This window comes from Plectropomus leopardus, chromosome 16 (assembly GCF_026936395.1).
Source record: "Plectropomus leopardus strain MGB_pleo_1.0 chromosome 16, ASM2693639v1, whole genome shotgun sequence".
Classification (NCBI taxonomy): domain Eukaryota; kingdom Metazoa; phylum Chordata; class Actinopteri; order Perciformes; family Serranidae; genus Plectropomus; species Plectropomus leopardus.
In genome coordinates, this window is record NC_142191.1 from 13,200,340 (window position 1) to 13,224,737 (window position 24,398).

General features: G+C 39.3%; 2 protein-coding genes across 3 annotated transcripts in view; both read left to right on the forward strand.

The window, feature by feature from the left end:
• Positions 1-8,280, forward strand: part of fig4a (FIG4 phosphoinositide 5-phosphatase a) — a 68,781-nt gene extending 60,501 nt beyond the window's left edge. The window contains exon 24 of one of the 2 annotated variants that reach the window (XM_042503358.2): positions 6,673-8,280. In XM_042503358.2, coding sequence (XP_042359292.1) covers positions 6,673-6,850 — 178 coding nt within the window. In that variant the 3' untranslated portion in view covers positions 6,851-8,280. The remainder of the gene's footprint in view (positions 1-6,672) is intronic. The other variant, XM_088089178.1, reaches the window with a different exon arrangement.
• A 6,170-nt stretch (positions 8,281-14,450) lies between these two features.
• gpr6 (G protein-coupled receptor 6) lies at positions 14,451-17,766 on the forward strand. The gene is made up of 2 exons (XM_042504110.2): positions 14,451-14,752; positions 16,219-17,766. The coding sequence occupies exon 2, from the start codon at positions 16,244-16,246 to the stop codon at positions 17,249-17,251; it is 1,008 nt and encodes a 335-aa protein (XP_042360044.2). The 5' UTR covers positions 14,451-14,752; positions 16,219-16,243; the 3' UTR covers positions 17,252-17,766.
• The last annotated feature ends 6,632 nt before the right edge of the window (positions 17,767-24,398 follow it).

Sequence of the window (24,398 nt, forward strand, 5' to 3'; positions counted from 1 at the left end):
CTTTCTCGCTCCGACTCTCACTCATGCATTCACAGACAGCACATCAATGGCAAAATGCCTCCGTCGTTGTGATTCCTCTTAATATCTATTCTCTTCTCACTCTTGCTCTTTCCCCTTTTCTTGCTCCCTCTCACACATAATGTACATGCCTGTAGGCACATACATACAAGGAGCTTTAGGTTTCTGCAAACCCAGCTACCCCGAGATGCAGCAAAACTGTCAATGCACTGAATGATCTTCTTGCACATCTCATACTGTGTTACAGTTTGAACACTTGCTCCACTGTGAATGATTGGGGCACCTGACACTAAGCCGTCAAGTAAATATCTTTTTAACATAATTCAGAAGTGTCCTCTCCTGACCTTTGACAGTCTTGTGCATATTGCTGATGAGAGTTTAGTGCAGCAAAGTGACCGATAATCTGGTTCCTCCCACATTAAAAAAGTTAATATCATTCTCTTATAACGGGAGGACGACCAGCAGAGGTGATAGCGCAATACAGCACAAACCTGCTGAGTTTGGAATATCAGCCATCTCTACTAGAGCAACAAACATTTGGAGCTTAGTTAGTGTTGCCTAGAAAGCCATATGGATAATAATAATAGATAAATGAATAAATACATACTAATAATAATAATAATAATAATAATACATAAAAAGCCTCCTTCCTTTCCTTGTGCTAACCTAAGCTAACCAGTTCCCGGCTGTGTTCTAGCAGAGTAAAAGGCATTTTTAAAATATTTGTCAAGTGTTAGTGATATTTTTGTGGAGTGCTTTCTGCACAGAAATAGTTTACCAGTCACTCGGCATTGTGGTATTAAAAACGTTTCCCCCAACTGGAGAAAAATAACACTTTCAACTCAAAATGAGAGATGCTGAGGCGAAGGCTTTTGAAGGAGAAAGAGCCGAGAGGCAGCAGAGGCATGAGAGGAAACAGAAGAGGTTGTTTTATTGTTTCGCTCTAAAAATACATCCAGGTAGCCAGATGGGCTTTGATGTGCAGCTGTATGCATCATGGCTGGATGGAACATAAACAGAAATCTGTGAAGTGATACAGAGCAGACAAATGGTAAAGAGAGGACAAAAATATATCAACGTGACTGTGTGTGTGTGTGTGTGCGCGCGCGTGCGTGCGTGCGTGCGTGTGTGTGTGCGTGCGTGCATGCATGTGTGCGTGCTGCACTTAGCCTTGTGAAAGCTCAGGTTAAAGAGAGCATGTGCAGGTGAAGATGAGATTTCTGTTTATAAAGGATCGCACAGCTTTGTAAGACGACCATGAGCCGTTGCCTAGAAAGCCATATGGAGCTAAAAGTAAGAGAAGGAAAGGTTGAAGGTCATGTGACACCACTGGAGTGGGCTGAGGGGTTTTTTTTGGCTGTTTGCTGTTTTTATTACACCACATACATATTGAAAGAGTAACTAAACCCCCCAACCACTTTTTTCATTAAAAAAACCCAGTACATATGGGTATTTAGTATTGTGTGTACTCTGCAGATTATTTTCACTATTAATCATTTAAAAAAAAAAAAAAACGCTCATCACATTTTGCAGAGCCCAATGTGAAGCCCTTAATTTATTCTTTCGTCTAACACTCAGGAACCCCCAAACTCTTCATTTACTGCCATGAATGCCAAAGATAAGCAGCATTTTTATTACATTTAAGAAGCTGACACCTGAAAATGTTTAACGTATCTGCTTGGAAAATGACAAACAATCAATCCATTATCAGAATAGGTTGCAATTAATTTTCCCTCCAACTGCCTAATCCATTCATTGACTTAATTATTGCAGCTCTAATTGTGTAACAAAATATGATGGAGTCTGAGTTTTGCGACATAAAGTGAGATTATTGAGTTATACTTTTTTCTGACAGATACATCTGTCATCTAAAGTGCCAAGAGCCTTAACATATATCAGGCTTAAAGGGATACTTCACAGATTTTCAACCTGGTTTGTATCATAACAACCCTCAAAAATCCAACATAACTCTGCTCAGACTATAAAAGGAGGCAGTGCTGATTGAATATAAACATATAAACCAAGATTATGACACTGACTTGCCTATTCCTCGTCTAAAAGAAACAAATTTGAGTTTTTAGCTTTAATGACAAAACTGAGATCAAACAGTAAAGCTAAGCAGAGCTGATCAAATATGAATTGAAATCTGTTATTGTGTGGCCTATTTCTCATGTTTTCAGAAACATGTTTTAGCTTACAGTTTAAGTGTAATATGAGATTGTTTGACCCCAGCTGGCCACCATTGTGTCAAACAAGCATTACATTACCCATCAGCATTCGGAGCATTTATTGGTCTGGTGCAGCCCAGTGCATTCTGGTAGTTGTAGGTTTTCTACCTCTTCAGCCGCAGCTCTTTTCCTCTTGTTTTCTGTGACACCAATTTCAGAAGTATTTGCATCTTTCTACTGTACAGACAGCCAGTTTTGTCAAAAGACAAAGAGCAGTGAAATACTTTGAAATAGTGAATAGTGAAATACTTTTTTAGAGGCAAAAGTGGTGTTAGTGGCTCTGTGACACTGTACAGCACTTTTGCACAGCAGTACTTTAATCCAAAAGCTTGGATAAGCATGCTCACAGTGACACTGCCAACATGCTATTGTTTAGCAGATGTAATGATTACCATGTTCATTATCTTGGGTTCACATGTTAGCATGCTTACATTTGTTAACAAGCACTAAACACCAAGTACAGCTACGTCTGTTCTAGTAAAGATATATCATTTAAAACCACAAATGTCAGCCTCATGGTGACGCTGGAGGAAAAGTCAGGGATCACTTAGGATTCATCCTCTGGCAACCATGAATATCTGCATCAAATGTTATTCCAATCCATGCAGTAGATATTGAGATATTTGGGTCTTGACTAAAGTGGTGGCAGACAGACATTGCCATCCATAAAGCATAAAAATGATTCTCAAATCCTTGATGAAGTCTCTCAGTTTGAAAGAGAACAGATAATACAAACGTAATTCTTTAAGTCTCTCTGGATGTGTGCAGTTGTCTAACTGTAGTAAAGGCAGTGAAGCAGCTCAGGTCTGACAGCTACATTGATTTCTTGTCTTCTTTTGATTATTATGACAAGATAAAAAAAATGGTGATTTGAGAGAAGCTTGAAGCAGAGGATGTTGGTTGAACTGTATAGCCTCTGGCTCCATCTTACAAATGCCATCTGTAACCTTTCTGGAGCAAACACATGACTCTTGTAGCTCTCTTTGAAAATGAAAAGTCTTCTTTGTTTGCGTATATATGTACTCAAAGAAATGCTTTCTATAATTTATCACAGGTGAAAGTTATTACACTACACACAAAGGCGGCAGACACACAGATATTGGCGTTTATGTGCAAGAGCAACCTCAATCAGATCTTTTCATCATGTTTCACTTTGCATCTCTCCTAAACCACCTGCAGCGTCACCTTTCTTCATTCTGGCCATTCATTAGTCCACCAGTCCACTCTGTCATCCACGTGTCAGGTCCACAGGGTCCGACAGTTGTTATGCAACAGCGCTATTCTAAGACGCTGTTACAGAACCCCAAAACCTTCAGGGTATGTCTGTGTATTTCCTGTAGTTCCTAGTAATTCCTGTTGAGCAGCTTCAGTGGGGTGTGGTGATGTGTTTCCACCTCAGATTATAATGAGCTTTTAAGTCACAGATCCAGATGACTGAGCAGTTAAAATCTCTGTATCTGGTTGATCCCCAGCACATTATGTGACATGTCGACAGGCTGTAATGATTGTCTTAAAGAGCTGCCAAGTGTGAAGAGTCTCCAGACACAAATCAAGACCTGTGTGTTTAACACAGCAAAACATGTGAACCATTACTGTTACCTTATACAGAGATGAAAGTGAAGACTCATTACAATAAATAACCATAAGCTATTTGCTTTGGCAGTGTAGCCTGGTTGAAGAAGTGCAGTGAATTTGACTGCTTTAGCAAAGCAGCTGCTCAGAGGATGTGGTGCTCTCAATAAGCAAATGTGATATACTGAATATTCCAACAGCATTCCCACCTTACAGTCAAGTTTGTGCCAGAGGGCTCTCTTGAGCTGCTTAGGAAGACGCCAGAGTGAGCTGTCCTGACAACCAGATATAACTTATACTGTGTTGCTTATGGTTGTTAATATTTTCTGTGGAAGTGAGCCTGACCCTCCCCCTTATTGTAATAACAGCTGAATCTTTTCACAATTTCTTCATCCCTTGTGCACCCTTTGAAACATTTTTGTCTTTTTCATTTTTTATTTATCAATAACTTTGGCTGTGTTAATGCATATGGTATACAATTTGGCAAGGGTGGCAAGTTTTTCTTCATTTTTTTTAAGGTCAGCTCTCATATTAAGCCAATAATAAACAGTGTAGCTAAAAAAAACCCTCTCAGCACCTTCAGGACAAAAATGTCCCCATTTAAACCCATTTAAACCACAATTTTTGATCCCACAGCCATTATAGCACAAAGTCATGCATTCTAGGATATCAGGTTTTCAATCTTAAAAATGTTATTTTTTTTACAATTTTCATGGTGTTAAGCCATTTTCTCATGTCTGCCCTGTGGGGAAAATAAATGCTATTTTCCTGGTTTCCGCTATGGGCATTAATGCTGTATTATGAAGCAGCAAAACTAAAATGATGTGTGTGTGTGTCTGTGTGTGTGCACGCGCACGCATCTCTCCTCGTCCACCCATGGCGTCACCTTTCTTCACCCTGGCCATTCATTAGCACCTGTCGACTCTGTCATCCACGTGTCAGGTCCACAGGGTCCGCCAGTTGTTATGGAACAGCGCTATTCTAAGACGCTGTTACAGAACCCCAAAACCCTTCAGTTTGACACCTCCCCCTGTTAAGTTCCTCTATTTACCCATCAGGCAATGGGAGAGCTTTTTCAATTGGTGAAGGTGAAGGTGGAGAGGAAATGAATACTATGGCAGATTCCTGTTGAGCAGCGTCAGTGAGGTGTGCTGATGTGTTTCCGCCTCAAATTGTAATGAGCTTTTAACTCACAGATCCAGATGAATGGACAGTTAAATCTGTCCTCTTAAGCTGTGTGTGAGGAGTCATTAGACTTGTGTGTTTAATGGAGCAAAACGTGAGTCAAGACTTATTCCAATAAATAGTCTTTCTTTCCTTCTTTGTCAGGCTTTTGAGACACACGTGGCCAATTTTAAAACATCCAAATTAAACATTTTGGTAGTCATTTGGGTTCCTTTGAGGTAATCTTGTGTCTAAACTAGGTAATTTTGTGTCTCTCCGAGAAAAAGTTTGTGTCTTCTTGTGGTTGTTTTGTGTCATTTTTATCATCGTTATGTGTGTCTTTATGGTGATTTTGTGTCATACTGAGGTAATTTTGTGCCTCTCTGAGTTAATTTTTGTGTCCCCTTTGTGAATGTTTTTTTTTTGTCATTTGGGTCCCATGGAGGTAATCTTGTGCCTAACTTAGGTAATTTTGTGTGTCTCAGGTATTTTTTTTTTTTTTTTTTTTTTCTTTTTAGTGGGGATTTTGCCCATTTTCTTGTCTGTTTGCAGTTCATCTGCATCTCTTTGTGTTTCTTTTGTGTGCATGTGTGTGTGTCTTTGTGATTGTCTTGAGTCTATTCCTGGTCAGTATGTGTTAATTTGACATTTGTGAAGGCCGGGGGCCCCCTCACACTTTGGGCCCCTGGGCTTGTGTCCAATGGTCCTGTTCTGTAATCACCCATGATGGGGGATGTCTTGGTGGTGCGCACTGCAGGTGGGAATCTCAAGTTGGGTTTCACCTCTCTGTTTGTTGTGCTTCCACAATTTGCTCACCAAAGAACCTGAGTTGAAATACCAAAAATCCAAGAGGTAAACCTCAAATATTGCATAAACAGCTTTTACGCTTGGATAAGTTGAAAAAGTATGTGTGGCCCTCTTCTGGACTGCCAGCTGTTGATCTTGATGAATTCCTAAATAAATATTTGTACACTATTTGGATGTAAACCTAGCTTTAGCCTGTCCAAAAATTCAAACGTGATGAGAATGCTCCTCAGCTTTTAGGTGGCCTCGTGACACTGCGTCTTTGGTTTGGAGCTGGGTGCTAGAATCTTTTCATGACTTTGATTTAAATCACACCATTAGCTGAGGACTCTATAATGATATTCAAGTGTTCAAAATGTATCTCAAGGATTCCTTGATCTATGATAGGCTCTGTTGAGGTTTGATCATGAAGGAGGTGCATGTGTAAAGTAGCCATGTGTCTGAGGAGCCGCTCACTGGGGCCTCGGCTGCTGTTGAACTCTCTGACTGAGTGGATAACCTGAACAGCGCACAGCTGATGATCCACCTGAAGAAGATGACACGTGCTTTAGAGTCAGTGAAAATCACGAGTAATCCCATAATGCCCATCTCTACAATGTTGTTTCCATCAACAGTGCTCTTAATGACTCACACACTCCAGCAGATTGTCATGAGATGTTGGTCGGACTAAAAAAATGGTAGAGTCCTCGCTGCATGTTTTCCATCATCTCGTGGCAGCTATAGATAGGAACCATTTCTCCCTGATGTTGCACTTAAACATGGCTTATTTTTCATCTCTCTCCACGTGATTTGTCTGAACTTGGTGCTTCACTGCGTCCATTATTTGAACATGCTTCTGTGCCCCCTTGTCTTTTTCTCTTCTCCCTTCTTTGTCCCTCCTTCTCAGAGAGCCAGTGTCCTGCTTCCCTGAGGACAGCATCTATGCCGCTTCTCCCCCGCAGGTCGACAGAGACAGCCGCGATGAGTTTGAGAGCCATGTGATGACGGGTCAGGGCCAGGTGAGGGTGCTGTGCAGGGAGGACGTGCTGATGTACAGGGAATACGTCAAGAACAGATACATGTGAGACACAGAAGACAGGGACTAGATCTCTGTTACCCATATATGCAAATCCAGATTATCAGAACCAGTCCATTACAAAATCCCATCTTGACCTGACTTTTAAGATTTTATTTTATTTTTTGATGCAAGATATTGTCTTGCATGTGTAAATCCATTTCGCTTCAACCTGATTTTTTTCTGCTCAGAGTGGACAGTTCATGACAATGATAACAGCCCATGTACAACCCATGTGTCCTGTATTTGGACTTAAATACGTGGGTTAATTTTTCCTTTTAATCAGTCAGTTTGGTTTAATGTCAGTTATGTCTGCTCACAATGCCTCACTAGGATGCCTTAATAGTGCTTTTTATTTGTTGTTTGTCTTGTTTTCAATTAAATTTTAATTGCAACTATTTTAAGAATGTTCATTTAACAATATGTATGTTAGGAATGTGTAAATAAATGTTAATTGCTTTGACTTTTAAAAGGAAATCCCTTTATTATTTTTTTTTTACTTGGGCCCAATTTTCCCATGTTTGTGGTTCTCAGTGACTAATGGAAAAAAGGATATTTAAACGCACATCATATAGGTGCAAAGCTTTCAAAAAACCTTTAATGAGGACAAAAGGTAACGCCGCAACACTTACTACACACCACACAAGTTTATTAGAGACAACGTTTCAATCCCACGTGGATCTTTGTCATGTCAAATGTTTGATGAAACCACACCTATATTTATGCATAATGCGCACCAATAGGCTGACCAGCTCTATGGTTGCAGTTGTGGTTAACAGTCTGAACCATTCAGGGTAGTTAAACAATGGACAATCAACAGTTAAATAGATTATTTAGTAAATACATTGATTGAATGCATCCTTCAATGTATTTTACTATGTAATCTACGGAAACCAGAGCAGCATTAGCTTCCTGGTTGACCTACAGAAAAACATCATCCCTGGGGAACTCTATTCGCTTTAGGATTATGCTGCAGATGTAAAAAAAAAAAACAAAACTCCATCAGTCACTTAAACACACACAAAAATGGGAGAATATGGTCCAACTTGAAAAATACATGTTTCCCTTTAAATATTTTGAGTGTTAAATGCTGGAACCAATAATGTGTTGGCGGGTACAAAGATAACTATGAAGGATTCTTTAAATTCCACCTCAGATGTGCTTTAAGTTTAGATTTTTTTTTTTTTTATTCTTTGTGTTAAACCATCATGCCATGACTTTGTTTTTTTTCAATTCTCACAAAAACTATATGGAACAGCAGTCTTACATAATGTAAGTCATACATGTATTGTAAATATATATCTGGGTCTGCAAACAAAATATTTCACTTTGACTTTCTTAATTTACAAAAGTGCACACTGATTTTGTTTTGTATAAAGATATATCTGATGTCAGCTGATTATTGTATGTGTTACATTAAACATTTATTTATTATCGTGATGTGACAGAATTTTCTGTGCTACATTACAATTTTACCCTTCTTTGCTCCTCCACTTTTATGCCCTTGCTCTGTTGTTGATAACAAAAAATGGATAATTATTCCTCTCAGGCGGCTTCTGTACTTGTTCTTCATCCCTCCCACTCCTCTCTGCTGTCTTTCTCGCATTCCCTTTTCACCAATTATTCACCCCTTTTCACTTTTGTTCTGTCACACCTTTCTCTCTCACTCTCACACTCTCTTTCAGCACTCAGCTTTCCACTACAGGTGTCAGAAAATGTGAAATGTAATGAATGCTGCCTTTCCTGTAATGCACGTACACAATCAGTCAGCATACTGGCTGACCACTGCTCGCTGCATCGAGTGCCGCGTGAGCCCGTGGACAGGGAGAACAGAGGAGGGGTGCTTCAGCATGTGATGTGTGAGAGAATGACGGGGCAATTAAAAAAAAAATAACCCCTTCACTGCATCTAAATTAACTCAGGAGAGGATGGAATATGCTTTATGGTTTAGCAGTTTCTAAATTTGTGCACTTCAGTCCCTTTTTTTCCTCTTGGAAGTCCGTCAGCTGACTCACAAGACTTCGACCTTCATACTTTGTTGGTCGTTTGGTTGATGTCACCATTGGAGAGCTTTTTTTTGCTACCCAGGATGCTTTCATTGGCTTCCCTTTTTTTGTTTATCAAAAAGCATGTGTTCCAGCTTTTGGATGATAATAGTTTATCTCCACAGTGAGTTAAGTTGATTCTTTCTCCGAATCCTTGTTTTCCATCTGATAAAATCAACAGCAATATATAGATGTTATACAAGGCGAGTTTTCTTGGAAGTACTTTCTCAGGAGTGATTTCCTTTGAAGTTGCAAGATTTTTAACCCTCGGGGGTTCTCTTTCTGCAAAACTATTTCATAAAAAAGATGCATATTTAAAATGTTGCTGCATTTCAGTCACAAATCAAAAACATAGTTTTCCTCTTAGTGTTTTTTTTTGTTTGTTTGTTTTTTGTTTTTTTCAGTTTAGATCGTTCTGGTGTGAGTTGCTGCGTGTTGGAGATATAATTACTATATCTATACCTTAATTATGTTTTGATTTTAATTGTTTCATATGAAACACTCAGATTTAAAAATTTAAAAAAAGAGAAAAAAATGGCAGTCAGCCATAAAAACTTCATCTATGTAACATGCAGCTGCATGAAAATAAACTCCTCAGATTATTAAAATCCCCAAATTCCTTAAAACAGTACATGGATATTGTATCCTTATAGCTATAGTTAGCCATACCCACCTTATAAACATAAACAGTGATTTTCTAGCTTTGAGGCAGGTACAGCACAATGGTTCAGACACATTCACCAGATTATGTGACCTTTTCTTGACCTTCAATCTTTTTCTAAGTCCTTAAGTCCTTTCAGGAGTGATAGAGTTTGTAAAAGGGATATTAGTGAATATGACCAGTTTTCTCATGAGAAGTAGATGTTTTGAAATTGAGGTGTTTACACTGAATGTGTCCCTGCAATTCATCAGATACATTTGATCTCAGTTTTTCGACCTCCTCTAGTTCCCTACCAACCAGTGTGAAACTATTTTTCCTCTTAACCAAGCGACAACATCTTGGGCTGAAAAATGAAGCCAGCATTTAAGCACGAAAAACTGCAGTCCCTCAAATGTCCCCTTGAGGCCGTGTCCAGAAGGCAGTCAGTCCCCATAGACAAAACAAACTCAAAGACAACGTACACACAAGGACGGTAAAAAAGGAAATGAGAGGATGTACAAAACCTTGACAAGGTAAATAAAAATATATAAATAAAGTTATTAAAAACAACACAGTAAGCCAAGTAATGATAAATCTACTTTAGGTTAACATTTTGCAGTTACTGACACTTAATTTGGCATAATTACAGATTGTTGTATGTGGAATCTAATAGATGTGAAATATGGAAGCAAGAAGAAGAAAAAATAAATTAATAATTATAATGAATATTAATATTCATCTCTAAACACAGTGAGTGACTTTTTATGCTACTGTATCACCAAGGTACACTATCATGTCTTCTTCCAAAAAAAGAGAAATTGGGGTTTCAAAATAACAAAACACAGAAGGAGAGGAAAGTGAGAGACAGCTCACAGAAGTAGTAAAAAAAATAAATTTCAGTGAGAGAGACATGGATCAAGAGAGGAAGGATGGTGGGGGCATGGTGAGTCTGCTTATGCACAGGACCCAGAATGTGGTGCTACATCCCTGGTATCAGATACATTGCTCATTTTAAAATATGGTCACTTCTGGTTCCAAAAATCCAAGATGGCGAAATACCAACATAATCGAAGCATAAAGACGAGAGTCTATAAACCGGTGAGTCATCATGGCTGCATGCACTATTTTTATACAGGCTTCCTTCAACCTGTTGAACAGCTTCTTTTCTATCTTCCATGATAAGAAAGTTTTCAGTCTCTGTTGTTCCATTAGAGGCCTCTTCTCCGTCTCATAGAGACATGCTGAGTTTTTCCTGAATAGGGTATGATTGTAAAGGGCATGTTTTTGTATGAGCACGTGAGTGCATGCTCTCTTAAAAACAAGAGCAACAAGAGCAAAAAGGTGTGTGTGTGTGTGTGTGTGTGGGGGGGTTACTATTAGGGACTGTTTTGAAGGGAAAATAGGTCTTTTATGTAAGGCCCTATTTTTTCTCATGTTTTCCTGTTTCTAATGGCAGGTGTGTCATTACAGTGAAACCTCTCAGTACACATGGATGAATAAAGTATCTAATGTGATATTTTGGGGGGCAGCTTCTTCTCGGCCACGAAAATACCTGACTGTTTGTGGTGGTACAGTGCTTCTTTTAGGAGGAAATTTAATTTGGTTTAGTTTTCATCATAGAAAACAATCGTAAATTATTCTTGGATGTATTTTGGTCCTGTGTGTGGTTTGGTATCCGCCTGGGCCTCTGACATGAGTCACTAGGCACTTCATGTGGCCGCTTAGCTTACGAATGAAGACAACCCCCTCTCCACTGACAAAAGGTGGTAAACAGCTGTTGCCTGGAAACCAAAACTGGTTACCATATTGCCATGCTGCTTTGAATCTCCCCCAGCCATCACCCTGTCTCTCAACATTTCATCCTTTGTTATCACACGTTATTTATTTATTTGGGTGCAACAATTTTGTTAACCATAAATATAACATTGTATTAAGATTTACATTCAGAGTATACAGTATATTTTTTTTAGTCACACCTACAGGAGCTCCCTCTATCTCTCCACTCTGTAACTTATTGTCAAGTTCTTTCGTGGCCACACAGAAAACACCAAACATTTTGACTTATTAAACACAGGTCTAACTTTAACACCAAGATCATGCTTTTGGGTCACTACAAAGTCCCTTCTTTAGGCCATCTTTACATTTTTAAACATCACAGACATGCAGTTCCAGTATGTTACATAGCATGCCGGCATTGTAGAAACAAAAGCGTTGTGGCAGGTGTGAGCAGGGACGTTTCTAGAATTTGAGGACTTTGGGGGCTTAGCCCAGATGTTGGTATGGGATTCCTCCATGGAAATCTTTTTTTTTGTGCACTCTGGCACCTTATTTACCCTTAGAAACCCCATTTATTTACAAGCTGTGATGGGAGAAATGTTAGTAGTTGTAAGTTGTTGGTACTGACTAGAATACTTGTCAAATACTGTTGTTAAAAATTTATTAAATAGAGTCAGAGTAAAAACTTAAACATAGGCAATTTATTTATGTTAACAATAGTAGGATGTAAAAAAGTGTAGGCTACAAGGATGGACATAATTAATGTTAATGACTGTTAGATCTTGGTCTTTTTTAAATAATTAGGTCTATTCTTATTTTTGAAGAATGGCTCGTTTGGAGGGAGGTGGGTGGCATCCCTGCCGCACATCATCAAACGCTTACAGCGGAATCAACCAATCACAGCAGCGTTTAGTTTCTGGCTTTTTTTTTTCTTCAATTTATCAGTCTCATAGACTCTGTATAAAATCTGTGTCTTTACATACAGTTTATGATCTGCCTGCATCATTCCCGTTCAGAAGTGTGACTCTGCAAAGTTAGAATATTTTCTTAAAGTTGGTAACTTCCGAGCGACTGACTTCCGGTTTAGCGCTTTACTAGTTTGAATGTGGGTCTAAAACATTTAATTTTGTGGCTCTTTTAGACTTTCCAAATGTAATCAAACTGGATGGTTTTAATCTAAATAGTGAAATGAGTTGTTTCGCTGGGGTTCTGACAGTCACAAAAAATAATTTACTGATTTACAGAAGTCTCTTTCCTGAAGTCATGGGAGTATTTCTGGGCCAGTAGGCACCACAGTATAATTCCAGTTTTGGCCACGATGTAACATTTGCAGCTTTTTTTTTGTTTTTTTGCCTCTTTGTTTCTTTTTTCCCTGTTCCTGCCCTAGTATCAGCCCTAATAGCAAAACATAATGTCAAAAATAACTAGAAATGTCTTCTTGCTGATGGTCTCATTTTTTTGTGTAGGTCATATAATGGCATTAGTGGCCCATTAAACTGACACTGTTTTATGATGAGTGATCAACTCCTTGTAGACACTTTACAGTCCAACTGCCACTGAATGCTGACATTTGTGGTTGTCATAGAAACAAAATGCTCAGATGAAACTAACTGCTGGTGGCAGAACAGATAAAAGATGTGAAGGTTCATACCGGCACCAATAATCATCACTACCCACAGATAAATACCATGTTTGTGCTTCTGAAAAATGTTACTAAGCAGCATGAAATGGCACATTGACCATCGTTGGGCACTGAAACTGTTGAAAACTCACTCTCGAAATTGGGTGAAATTAAGAGGCGTTGAAGACAAGCTGAGTCATTCCACCTATCCCTTGTCAAACTCTTGGGTACACCTTTTTAAATAATTAGTTTGCTGATTTCAACACATGGATGACTTTACAGAAAAATCAGGCTTCTTAATGGTTATGATGTCTAGGCAAAATTATAATACTATGTTCACACTACAGGTGACACAGCAACAATGTGACCTATGCCGATATCTGATTTGTCAATATATATATACAATATATATACATATACATATATATATATATATATATATACACATATATACAACTTATTTGGCTGAATACCAATATCGATATATCCACTTTTTTTCACACCTAATTTTAGTGATCATCAAGTCTCTTCTGTTGTGGAATTAACATCATATTATGCATACTCTTATTGTGATGGCCCACCACCAGATGAAGATATAAAATAAAATGCTTTTCAACGTATGTAATATTCATTTATTTTGCAAAATAAGAAAAATACTTCATGCATGCTACCATGTTGGCTGATTCCGATGTTTCATTTTGAAGCCAATATCTGTGCATACTAAAGACCCACCGATATTATCATGCATCCCTAGTGTGACCAGCTACATTATCGCTGAACCGCTGAGTTTTTTTAAAAAAGTCATAGAATAATGTTTCATATTTAAGTAATTAAAAATGTCTAATACTAATACTAAAATAACATATAAAATTAAATAAATAAATAAAAAGATAAAATCATGTAAAAGTCATAGTGTGTGCAATTTTCCTGTGCGACGCTCAAAAAAAAAAAAAAAAAACCTAAAAGAAAAAACATCGGGAACCCTCGATCTAAGGCTTTCGATAAGAAATGCTCTTAAATGGTCAGATTACCTGCTAAATTTCAAAAACTGTCCCATCCCCTCTAGTGTTGCACTGCAAAAAATGAAAATGCCTCCCTCCATGTTAAATATGTGATTACAACCCTGTATGATGATACTGTCAGTTTCTTTTATTGAATTTTGTAATACTTTCTCCTGATCCTCCCTTGAAATTAAGTTGAATTAGCAGGTGTCAAAAGCACTCGCCCCACCTGTTCAGTGTGACACTGTGGGATTTCCTTGGCTTTCAAGGTATTTATCTACAGCACATGAATATGAAATTAAACATGTGCTCAGCAGATGATAAACGAAATGATTTTATAGGTAAATATCACTACAGTATTGTAGCATAGGGCTTGTTTTTACACTCGCCCAATATCCATGATGCTTATACCTGAATCTTTGTTTTGTGGCTTTTGCACCAATTTCTTAAGTGTTGAGTGTTGAGATAACCATTTATTCAAGACACAGGCACTCAGTCTCCCTCTCTCTCTCTCCCTCTCTGCCGTGACGTCAGGCGGATTTAAAGCTCTCCTCGAGCGTCTCGTGTCGGTCCCCTCTCGTGCTCCTCGTCCTCCTTCTCACATTCACCTTCCTCACCGAGCTGAACACCGGCCAATGCTTCACGCCACCCCTGCCCTGGGTGTCTGTCCCATGTGGGAAGCACAACAAAATCAAGGGCTTCACTTGAGAGGGTCCAGAGGAGCGAGCAAAAAGGGGGCGATCCTTTTGCATCCTTTCTATTTTGAATTTTTACTCTCTGACATCGGACAAGGTGCGAAATTCTCAGCTCAGACCGTTTTGTCACGGAGGTACGTATACTTAAACTTTTAGAAATCGTGTTTCGGAAAACTGATCATTTTGTGTCGGTTGCAAATGTGTTTCTTTGACTTGTCTCTCCAGCAGAGTTTGAGGAAAACACTATAGTAATAGGCTAGTTTAGAGGACTAAATTAAAGCAGCTTAGAGGATTAAAAAAAGACACAAGCCCACTGCAGATCTTTATAAAAGTCTTGAAAATATTTTGCAAAAGAAGTTACGGGATAAATGATGCTTGGTTTGTCATTACTAGGAGTTGCTGTGATTTCAGCACCACGGACAGCTCCTGTCTTTGGCCGCTGCTTCTCTATCACGATGAAATCCACCTGAAAACATAATACAAATTGTGCAGTCTCTATGGTATTTGACTGTTTTCAACATGTTTACAATCAAAATCAGGGCATTAGAAGTTTAATGCAGAGAATTAAGATTCATACACTCCATCTATACTGTTGTGGTTAAATGCAGGGCTTTTATTTGTGAAATACAAGTTGTCTCAGCCTTTACTCACCGTGAAGAAGCCTAAAATTGTAGACAAAACTGTTAAAACAGTCTCTGCGGGGCAACTCAAATCACTACCAAATATAATATATAATATTATATATATATTTTTAGAATTGATTATATTATATTATATCTAATATATATAATATAATACTTGAAGAAATCACAAGAAAATCCAGCCAAATTTTTGTAGCTTGTGCAATGACCCCTGCAACAGATTTCTACAAAAGACTGACAGCTTTGTTTTTATTTGAAACAATCATATTGGAAGTGTTGTTGAACTATATGCTTTTTATATGAATCTTTGTACTGGTGAATTTCAATGACTAAGTTGACTAATGACTAAGCAACACAGAGCTGCTTCAAACTGTAGATGAGTCTGTTTTAGGTTGGATTTTCCTTGTAAGTCTTCGATGACTCTTGCAACAGATTTTCCACGAACGTCTATAGTCCGAGCCTGCAACTGCTTTATTTTCATTTCAGTTCATCATATTGTAGGCACTGGTAAATCAAGTTTTTATATTAAGTTTCAATTAGTAAGTAGACTTATTGAGCAGCCTCATATTTTATATAATTCTGTCACCACAGCCTCTGCTGTGCAGCTCAAATTCACAATTAAAAGTGAGCTGTGCAGCAGATAAATGACAGAAAAATCATTTTAAAGATGGAATTTATTTGTAACTTTTGCAAAAGATTTTCTGCAGATGTCTTTAGTCTGCAACTTGCAACTACTTTATTTTAATTTCATTTGATTATACTGAAGTCATTGGTAATTAATGTATTTTTATATGATTTTTACATTTGGGTATGTGATTAAGTAGACTTACAGGTCAGTTTAAGCTTCACTTGCTAGCAAGGAGACATCCTGCTCAAGTGTCATTGAACTAGACACTGAAACATTAGTTTTTGCCCTCACATTATCATTAACACACCAATCTACTTGTTTCTGCCTGCAGGACATAAAGACGACTGCTTGGAGATATGAACGAGTCGCTGGTGGTGAACGACTCCTCTGCGACTCCTGTGGTTGCAGAGGCTCTCCCGTGGATGGAGGCTGACTCTCCAGAGCACAACAGCAGCCTGGAGTTCTCTACCGCTCCATTAGATTTCCCCATCAACCCGTGGGACATCATGCTCTGTATGTCCGGCACTGTCATCGCCTGTGAAAACGCCATAGTGGTAGCAATCATCTTCTACACGCCCACCCTCAGGAGTCCCATGTTTGTGCTGATTGGGAGCCTGGCCACGGCGGACCTGCTGGCTGGCATGGGATTAATCCTGAACTTTGTGTTCCAGTACGTGATCTCCTCTGAGACTATCAGCCTTATCACTGTTGGCTTCTTGGTGGCCTCTTTCACGGCGTCCATCAGCAGCCTTTTGGCCATCACGGTGGACCGTTACTTCTCCCTCTACAATGCCCTGACATACTTCTCAGAGAAGACGCTGCAGTACGTGCACCTGATGCTGCTGGGGACCTGGGGGGTGTCTCTGTTTTTGGGCTTGCTGCCGGTGCTCGGCTGGAACTGCCTGGACGATCCAGCCTCCTGCAGCATCGTCCGCCCTTTGACCCGGAGCAACGTCACACTCCTTGCCACCTCTTTCTTCGTCATCTTCGTGCTCATGCTGACCCTGTACTTCAAGATCTGCAAGATCGTGTGCCACCACGCCCACCAGATCGCCCTCCAGCAGCACTTTTTCGCCACGTCACATTATGTCGCCACTAAGAAGGGGGTTTCCACTTTGGCCATCATCTTGGGGACGTTTGGTGCCAGCTGGCTGCCCTTCGCCATCTATTGCCTGGTAGGTGAGAGGGAGTATCCACCAGTGTACACCTATGCTACACTGTTGCCAGCCACCTACAACTCCATGATCAACCCCATCATCTACGCCTACAGAAACGCAGAGATCCAGCGCTCCCTCTACGTGCTTCTCTGTGGCTGCTTTCAGGCCAACAAGGCCTACCGGTCCAGGTCACCCAGTGAAGTCTAAACAGGTGCTAGGGCTCTTTTGTGTGTGTGTGTGTGTGTGTGTGTGTGTGTGTGTGTGTGTGTGTGTGTGTGTGTGTGTTTGTGTGTTTGTGTGTGTTTGTGTGGGGGTGAAAAAAGACTGAGCAAAAAGACAAACCATCCTGTGACCATTGACAATCTGCTTACAGTTGACAGTGAATGCTTTACAAACACAAAGAGGTTGTGATGCTAGAAACGTGTCTCTCATGCATACTGTATCTGCACTTTATTATGTCTCAACACAAGTTAAGGATGAGATTTTTTTGGAAATGCTGTGAACAAGAAACACCTGTGAAAACAAACCTGTGAATGTACTTAAATGAGAAAAGGAATGGAAAATCTTGCACTTTAGTCCGTGTTTTTTTGAAATGCCAAAGCAGTATTGTATAGCCCTTATCCTGTTTAAACGTTTGAACTTGTGAGTACCGTGTGCCATTTTTCTATTTTGTATGGTATTGTCTTTGATGTACATTTTCTACAAGAGGAATAAAGAGATGAAATCAAGCTGTGGCTGCGTCATGTGTCTTTACTGTAGCACGTTTCCTCGAAAGAGTCTTTGCGTTACACCTGACTTGTTTTTGGTTTTTACATCCTCTTAACTTCGTTCCAGCCTCTTCCTTCAGAGCGCAGGTGGGTCTGTTTGAAGAAGCTAATGGCACCTTGAGAGAGCAAGTCCCGGAAAATAGCTTAAATTTACACCTAGACACATTTGAATCCTGTTTGTTCAGTCTGCGTGTAAAGAAGAAACAGAGGAAGAGAATGAGACAGACATGAAGAGAGACATCATACATGTATGAAAACATGTGCCATGTGGTCAAGTGTGCTTAGCTGCTTTGATTGCGGGTAATTTAGCCAAACGTGCTCTTGACTCCAAGGCTGATGAGCATGTAACTCCTTATTGGTATTGGTATATGGCTGCGTTGATAAGACATGATGCACTCCTGAAAAAGATTGTTTACAATATTGTGTTATCTTTGTTAGTCTCATCAACATTTACAATTATGATTCAGGAGCAAAGCAGCTGCAGGCACATGTGCGTGCATGTGACAGACTGAGAAGAGCAATGATAATAAGTCTGTCTGCAGCCTCAGCAGCAGCAAACACAATAGTTTATCTGCTGGACTATTTAAACAGGTAGACGTTGAGAGCATCAGAGTGGCACACAGGAGCAAGAATAGTGCTGTAGACCAGGAGACCTGCAGGTGTGTCTGGATACATACACTGATATCTTCTTAGAGACGTTTTTATTTAAAATGTATTATTTGCACGTTCACTCATATGACAGAAAAGATTTGACATGTGTTATGATGTGGCTCGAGTGGCCACGACAACACAGCATGACCAGGTTTCCACAAAGGAAGTTTCAACTAATCAAATTAAACCAAATGAGACCAAATTAAAAGGTGAACTAACAATTAGATGTTGGTATTATATGTTGCTGAAAACCACAAATACATCATTGCATATTTCATATGTAATCTATGAGCGCTTATAAAAAAAAAAAGTATAAAAGCTGACTTTGTCACTCTGAGGTGACACCTAATGTAATTTAATGTAATTTTATTTAGATAGAGACAGTGGACAATAAAACATTAACCTTATATAAAACAAGGAGAGATGCATGATACCAGGTTGTAGTGAAGTTGCTATTTTTCGCCTGTAGTCCCTGCCAAACTGTAGACAACTAACAGAAAACTGGCTGTGATTTAGCGAGTCCTCTGTTTTTCTAGCTGCTTTTTAGCCACCAAATGTGGGAGTTTAGTGATGACTTATTGCTGTTTTTCTAGAGTGGAGAGACAGTCAGAGAGAAAGCTTTCAGCTGCACCAAAACTTAAATAACCTGTAAACATCCTCAGGTGTTCAGCTGCCTGCAGTCAGAGCACAGACAGGTGAATCACACAGCCACAAGATGACACTACGGGAGTCATCACACGTGTCACAGTGGGAAAAGCGCAGGTGTATGCCTTAGCCTCGGAGTCAGGGTATTGTGCATGCTGGCTCACTGTCACATTGTCCTTTAAGTCAAAAAGTTTGCTGTAAAAGGCCTGTTTGTCGCTATTTTATATAAACAGCAACATGTTAAATTTGTTCAAAAAAGAAATTAAGTGAACACAGACAAAAGCCTTAAAAGGCCACTTTGAAAATGTTTTTTGTGCATCTCTTTTGTTCTCCCTGGCAATAACTTTTCTGCTCCCAGCTTTAACCTGCCATATGGTGGATTTGTCTGTGAACGCGGCCCACGGGTACTGACGATGTTATTGCTTCATTAGCATACTTATGTAATTACTGAAATATAAACTCAAGTGAATTATTGGATTGAGCTCTCAAAACACATCCACATATATAGTTAAATGTCAATGCAGATATTTCAAACTCTTGCTCGTGTTTCAATTGGGATAGTTAAGGTTGATGCTCCATGGGCTGTCAATTTCGGGAGGGTAGTGTTTTTACAAATTGAACATGGTTGTCGTGTGCTTACTGGAAATTATCTGCCATAGAACACACTTGATACCTGATTTATGTGACGTTAATTTGGGACATGTGTCTGAATGTTTCTTTGGGTATAATAAGCAGTGGCTTTCATACAGTATTGGTCCAAATTTGTTTATGAATCATGGACCTGAGATTTTGGTCCTTTACAGGAGATAATGACACAATGCCTTCCTTGACGTATGTATTTTCCAGCACTCACAGGTGTGTCCGCTTCACCCGGGCTCTTTTCACACGGCTGGATTTTTTAAGAGCTCCTGTTTTGTCCCTGTTGGGAAGCTCACTCGCATCTCAACAACAGCTCTCACACGACACCAATATAACGGTCACTGCACTTGCTCCTCATGTGGACTATCAGCGGTAATAATCTCCTGTTTTGAAAGCTTTGAAGCCCTTGGTTAGTTCGATCACAAAGTGGGGGAAAGGTGAGGCATGCTGGAGGCCACTAATGGACTGCACACTGAGGCCTGGGTGCTGTGAGAGCAGGAGATGTTTGTTCACCATGTTTTTTTCTCAACCTCAACAGATGTTGCTTATGGTCACCCACCAAATCGGGCAACCACCTGTTTGTACACAGGGTTCAGAAAGTGAACTTGCGGGAATAGGCCACAGTAGTGTTTAAAGATGAAGTGTCTTAAATGAAACATATTGACTTAGTTATACTGCATACAAGCTTTCAAGAATTCATACTCTGTCCGAGTAGTATGTTACGTAAAAGGTTATCGATTTGTGTATACACATGTTGGAAATTATACACCTTGTGAAAAATTACACTGACGTGAGTGGGGAGAGGTTGCACCTTTTCAATGTTTAGAAGTTGTGCATTTGCCCCCAACCGCCAAAAAATAAGGATCTTGGCAACAACAACAACAAAAAAGAAATTTTAATTCTAAAGTAAATTTTTGCCAAAAATGGCAAATTCACCAGAATGCAGGAAATTAATCTTTGGCACTCTTTGGCACTTTCCTGTTTCCTGCATTAAGTAAAGACCTCACGTTGAAGGCAATCCATTTTTTAACCAGACACTTACAAGTACCTTTGAGACACATTTTAACTTTTAACACTTTATTTATTAACGTTTTAATGATTTTATGAACTGAAATGATTATTAATTTTTAGCTAAAACATACACAATAAGCACATCAATGAAACAGTCTCTGAGGCAGTACCAGTCTCCAACTAAACTAAACATATATTTCAGGATGTGATGCATCCATCAGAATAATCACTGTGTATCTAAAATAAACAGTGTTCAAAATAAGACTTTCTAAAAAATTATGCTAACAGTAGAGCCTCATATTATGATTTCCTAAAGCACTATAACGTGTCTGATTTTTTAAAAAAATTGTCTGTAATTGTTCAGATACAAGAATTATGACTCCTTGAATATAAATGTGATACCACTTATTCCATTAGCCTCTCTAAATCACTGGGTGTAATGAATGGCTCCTCAAAAATTTGTGAAGAATTTGAACTAACTCAACTCACAGTAAATAATTACATCAGTAGATGCACAAAACTTACTGCCTTAGACCTCTGAAGGTAATAAAGACATGTCTTTTTTAACTTTCTTTCATGCCTTCACACTTGTATTTATTTACTTGAATCTATTGGCATCACAAGAGCATCATTTCAGTAGCATTATTTACATTTCAGCATTATCAGGAAGGTATGTCTGATATCTGACTTAAAGTGTAAACAAAAATAACAGTTTTTTCATAACCAAAAGTCATAAACTATATGTATGAGTGTGTGTCGTCTCCTCTCAGCAGCAAAGTGGAATTTTTATTGTTATGTAGGTTAATATTAACAACTCTGAAATTCACCTTTCCTTTGATATCAAATCCATTAGACTAAATATGGGCTGGTGGCAGTGTTTGAATTATGTAATGCTTGATCAGTGCAGACCTGAACAGCTCTCCAGGCAATTACCAAAGTACACAGTCGAATGATTCCCCCATTAATAACATTAATTACAGCGGTGTAGCAAACACTCTCCATAGAAACATTACTATTGCTCAGTTAGACATAAGCTCGATGGAAAAGGCTTTGGTGTTATTGATTACGTAATCACCGTAATTGCTGGTTTTTGCTCCCCCCGATCGTCATTTCATATTCATATGAAAGTGGCGTCCTAGGAATGTTTGAGATACAGGCGGTAGAAGAAAAAGAAAATCAATAGTGGCAGTAATTTCTGATCGTGCTCCCCATGGCGAGCACAGTGGTGACCAGGGAAAACCTTGGAACCGCCTACATAGAGATGATTAGACACTAGACACACACACAAACAGACACACACACACACACACACACACACACACACACACATTCACACAAGCATGGACACAAACACACGCTTTATCTCTTGGAAAGGCAGAGACAAGCCCACATCAGCTACATAAAATCTGGTTTGCAATAAAAGCTATCGTCATTTGTTCGTCCCTCTGCCTGCAGCCTGTTCAAACACTAGTGTGTGTGTGTGTGTGTGTGTGTGTGTGTGTCTGTGAAAGAGAGAGAGTGTGTATGAGAGAGCGTGTGTGTGCACGTGTTGGCACAGGATTGTACTGTATGAGTGTACTTGTTAGTAGCCTGGAACCTACTAGGATTCGTCATGGGTAATTTACCAGAATGTGGGTGGGTGTGCAGTGCATGTGCTGCCTGTGTGTGTGTGTGTCTGTGTGCGCGCGTGCATGAGAGAGAGAGAAAGCAGCCCTTAACCTGACCCAGGGGACATTAACTTCTCAGAAAAACACTGTGACATGGCGAGTGTGGGTGAGGAAAGAGACTTTTTTCAAGGTACAGTGAGCTTAATAAGAGTTATGAACAGCAACACAGAAAGTCACCTTTTATCAGAGATGCGTTCAAAGAAGGTAAAAGCTGTTGATCGCACAGCAGGAAACACATTTCTTTGCTTTTGTTCATTTCTCCACTGATTTGTAGACAAAATCTAACCTCTCTTAAAGGTCCAGTGTGTGGGAATTTAATGGCATCTAGTGCCAAGGTTGCAGACTTGAAACGTCTTCCAAATGTGTAGGACAGAGATACTCAACTTACTTCTGCAAAATGAGAGGAGTCATTGAGGAGTCAGTCGCAGCAGCCCCATACATGTCTCAAGGATTTAAGGGCATTTGTGGCATTTTAGGATGGTTCTAGGATTTCAGGACATTTCTAAGATATTAGGATGATTCCAAAATTGTAGGACTTTTTTAAAATTTATTTTTTCAATGTTTCTAGAATTTTAGGACATTTCTAGGATATTAGGACATTTCTAGGATTTTAGGAAATTACAGGCTTAACTAGGACCTCTGTCTTTGGGTATGGGGGATCCTTCAGTGACACTTTTTTGATATAAACAAGCTCTATTTTGATGCTGTTTAATACCTAACCTTATGTATACTAAAAGTACAAAAACAATTCCCAGTGTGGATCACATTATCACACTGTAATTGTGAAAATGGTTGGCGGGCCACCCAGGACCCAATTTGGGACAGATTTGGCCCACAGGCTTTAAATTGAGTGTCACTGCAAGAAAACTAATAAAACAAAAACAAATTCAAATAATTCACATAATTTATAGCTCCAAGTGTAATACTATTATAATTGTAGCATAGACATCAACAAGGTCTTGATTTTGCGATATCTGAACCCACAGACACCCGGGAGCCTCCTCACATGCCTGCATGCAGACAGTGAAGGACTCTGACTCCAGTGGTTAATTACATAGGTGTCCCTCCCAATAATGAAACAAAACCTGCATCCTTGATGGATTAGCTTCTGTTCTGTCAAAATGGTCCTTGTCAACTATATCTTGACTATTTCACTGCTTCTCACTTTCTAAAGGGTAAAAGTGGGAGGGAATGAAAATCTTCTGCCGAATTGTACAACAATTTGTAATTTTCACATTTCATAAGTGAAAGAGGGGAGCGCTTTGGGATCCTGAGTTGTTAACAAAACAAACAAACAAACAAAAAATGCCTCTGCCTTAAGGAGACAATCACAAAGGGAAGTGGGCAATCAAAAATCAAACACATTCTGGGTTTATTTGACAATTTAACTCTTATTTTGCCTCAATTTCCACAACCAGGTCAAAGTGACAAAAAATATTAAGAATATTATTATTTTGATATCCCAGGGGCACAGCTATGCCTTAAGTTGTTTTTTTTTAACAAGTTCATTGTAGCAAACTGAGGCGAGGAGTGACAATATCATGCTGAATGAGATGCCTTTAATGCGCTGCTGAGAGAAACAGGTCAACATGACCTGTGAGATAATGAGAAGGCAGATAAAAGTTCTGGTGCACAACTGAGCATGTCTGCAGCCAGTTCGCTTACTTCTGTACTTCTGCAGGCTCTCCATTACTCACACCTTCATTCAGCCCTGTTACTTAACATCAGCTTACCGTGTCTGATGCTCCTCTACTTTCCCTCACGCTCAATGAACTTTCCCATCTCACCCGGTAGAGACTAGTGTGACCGTCATAGCTTCACAACTCAACTCTTTAGAGGCACTTCTGTAACACATTAACTCCCCATCGTCCATGTCACCTGACATCACTTTCCCATCATCTCCCTCCACATGACTCTGTATCATCCTCTTTTAGAGAGAATCACCTATTTACTGATTAGGTTATTTATCACCAC

Excerpts from the sequence above, each read along its gene's own strand:
- gpr6 (XM_042504110.2), top strand. The coding sequence starts at position 16,244 with ATGAACGAGTCGCTGGTGGTGAACGACTCCTCTGCGACTCCTGTGGTT.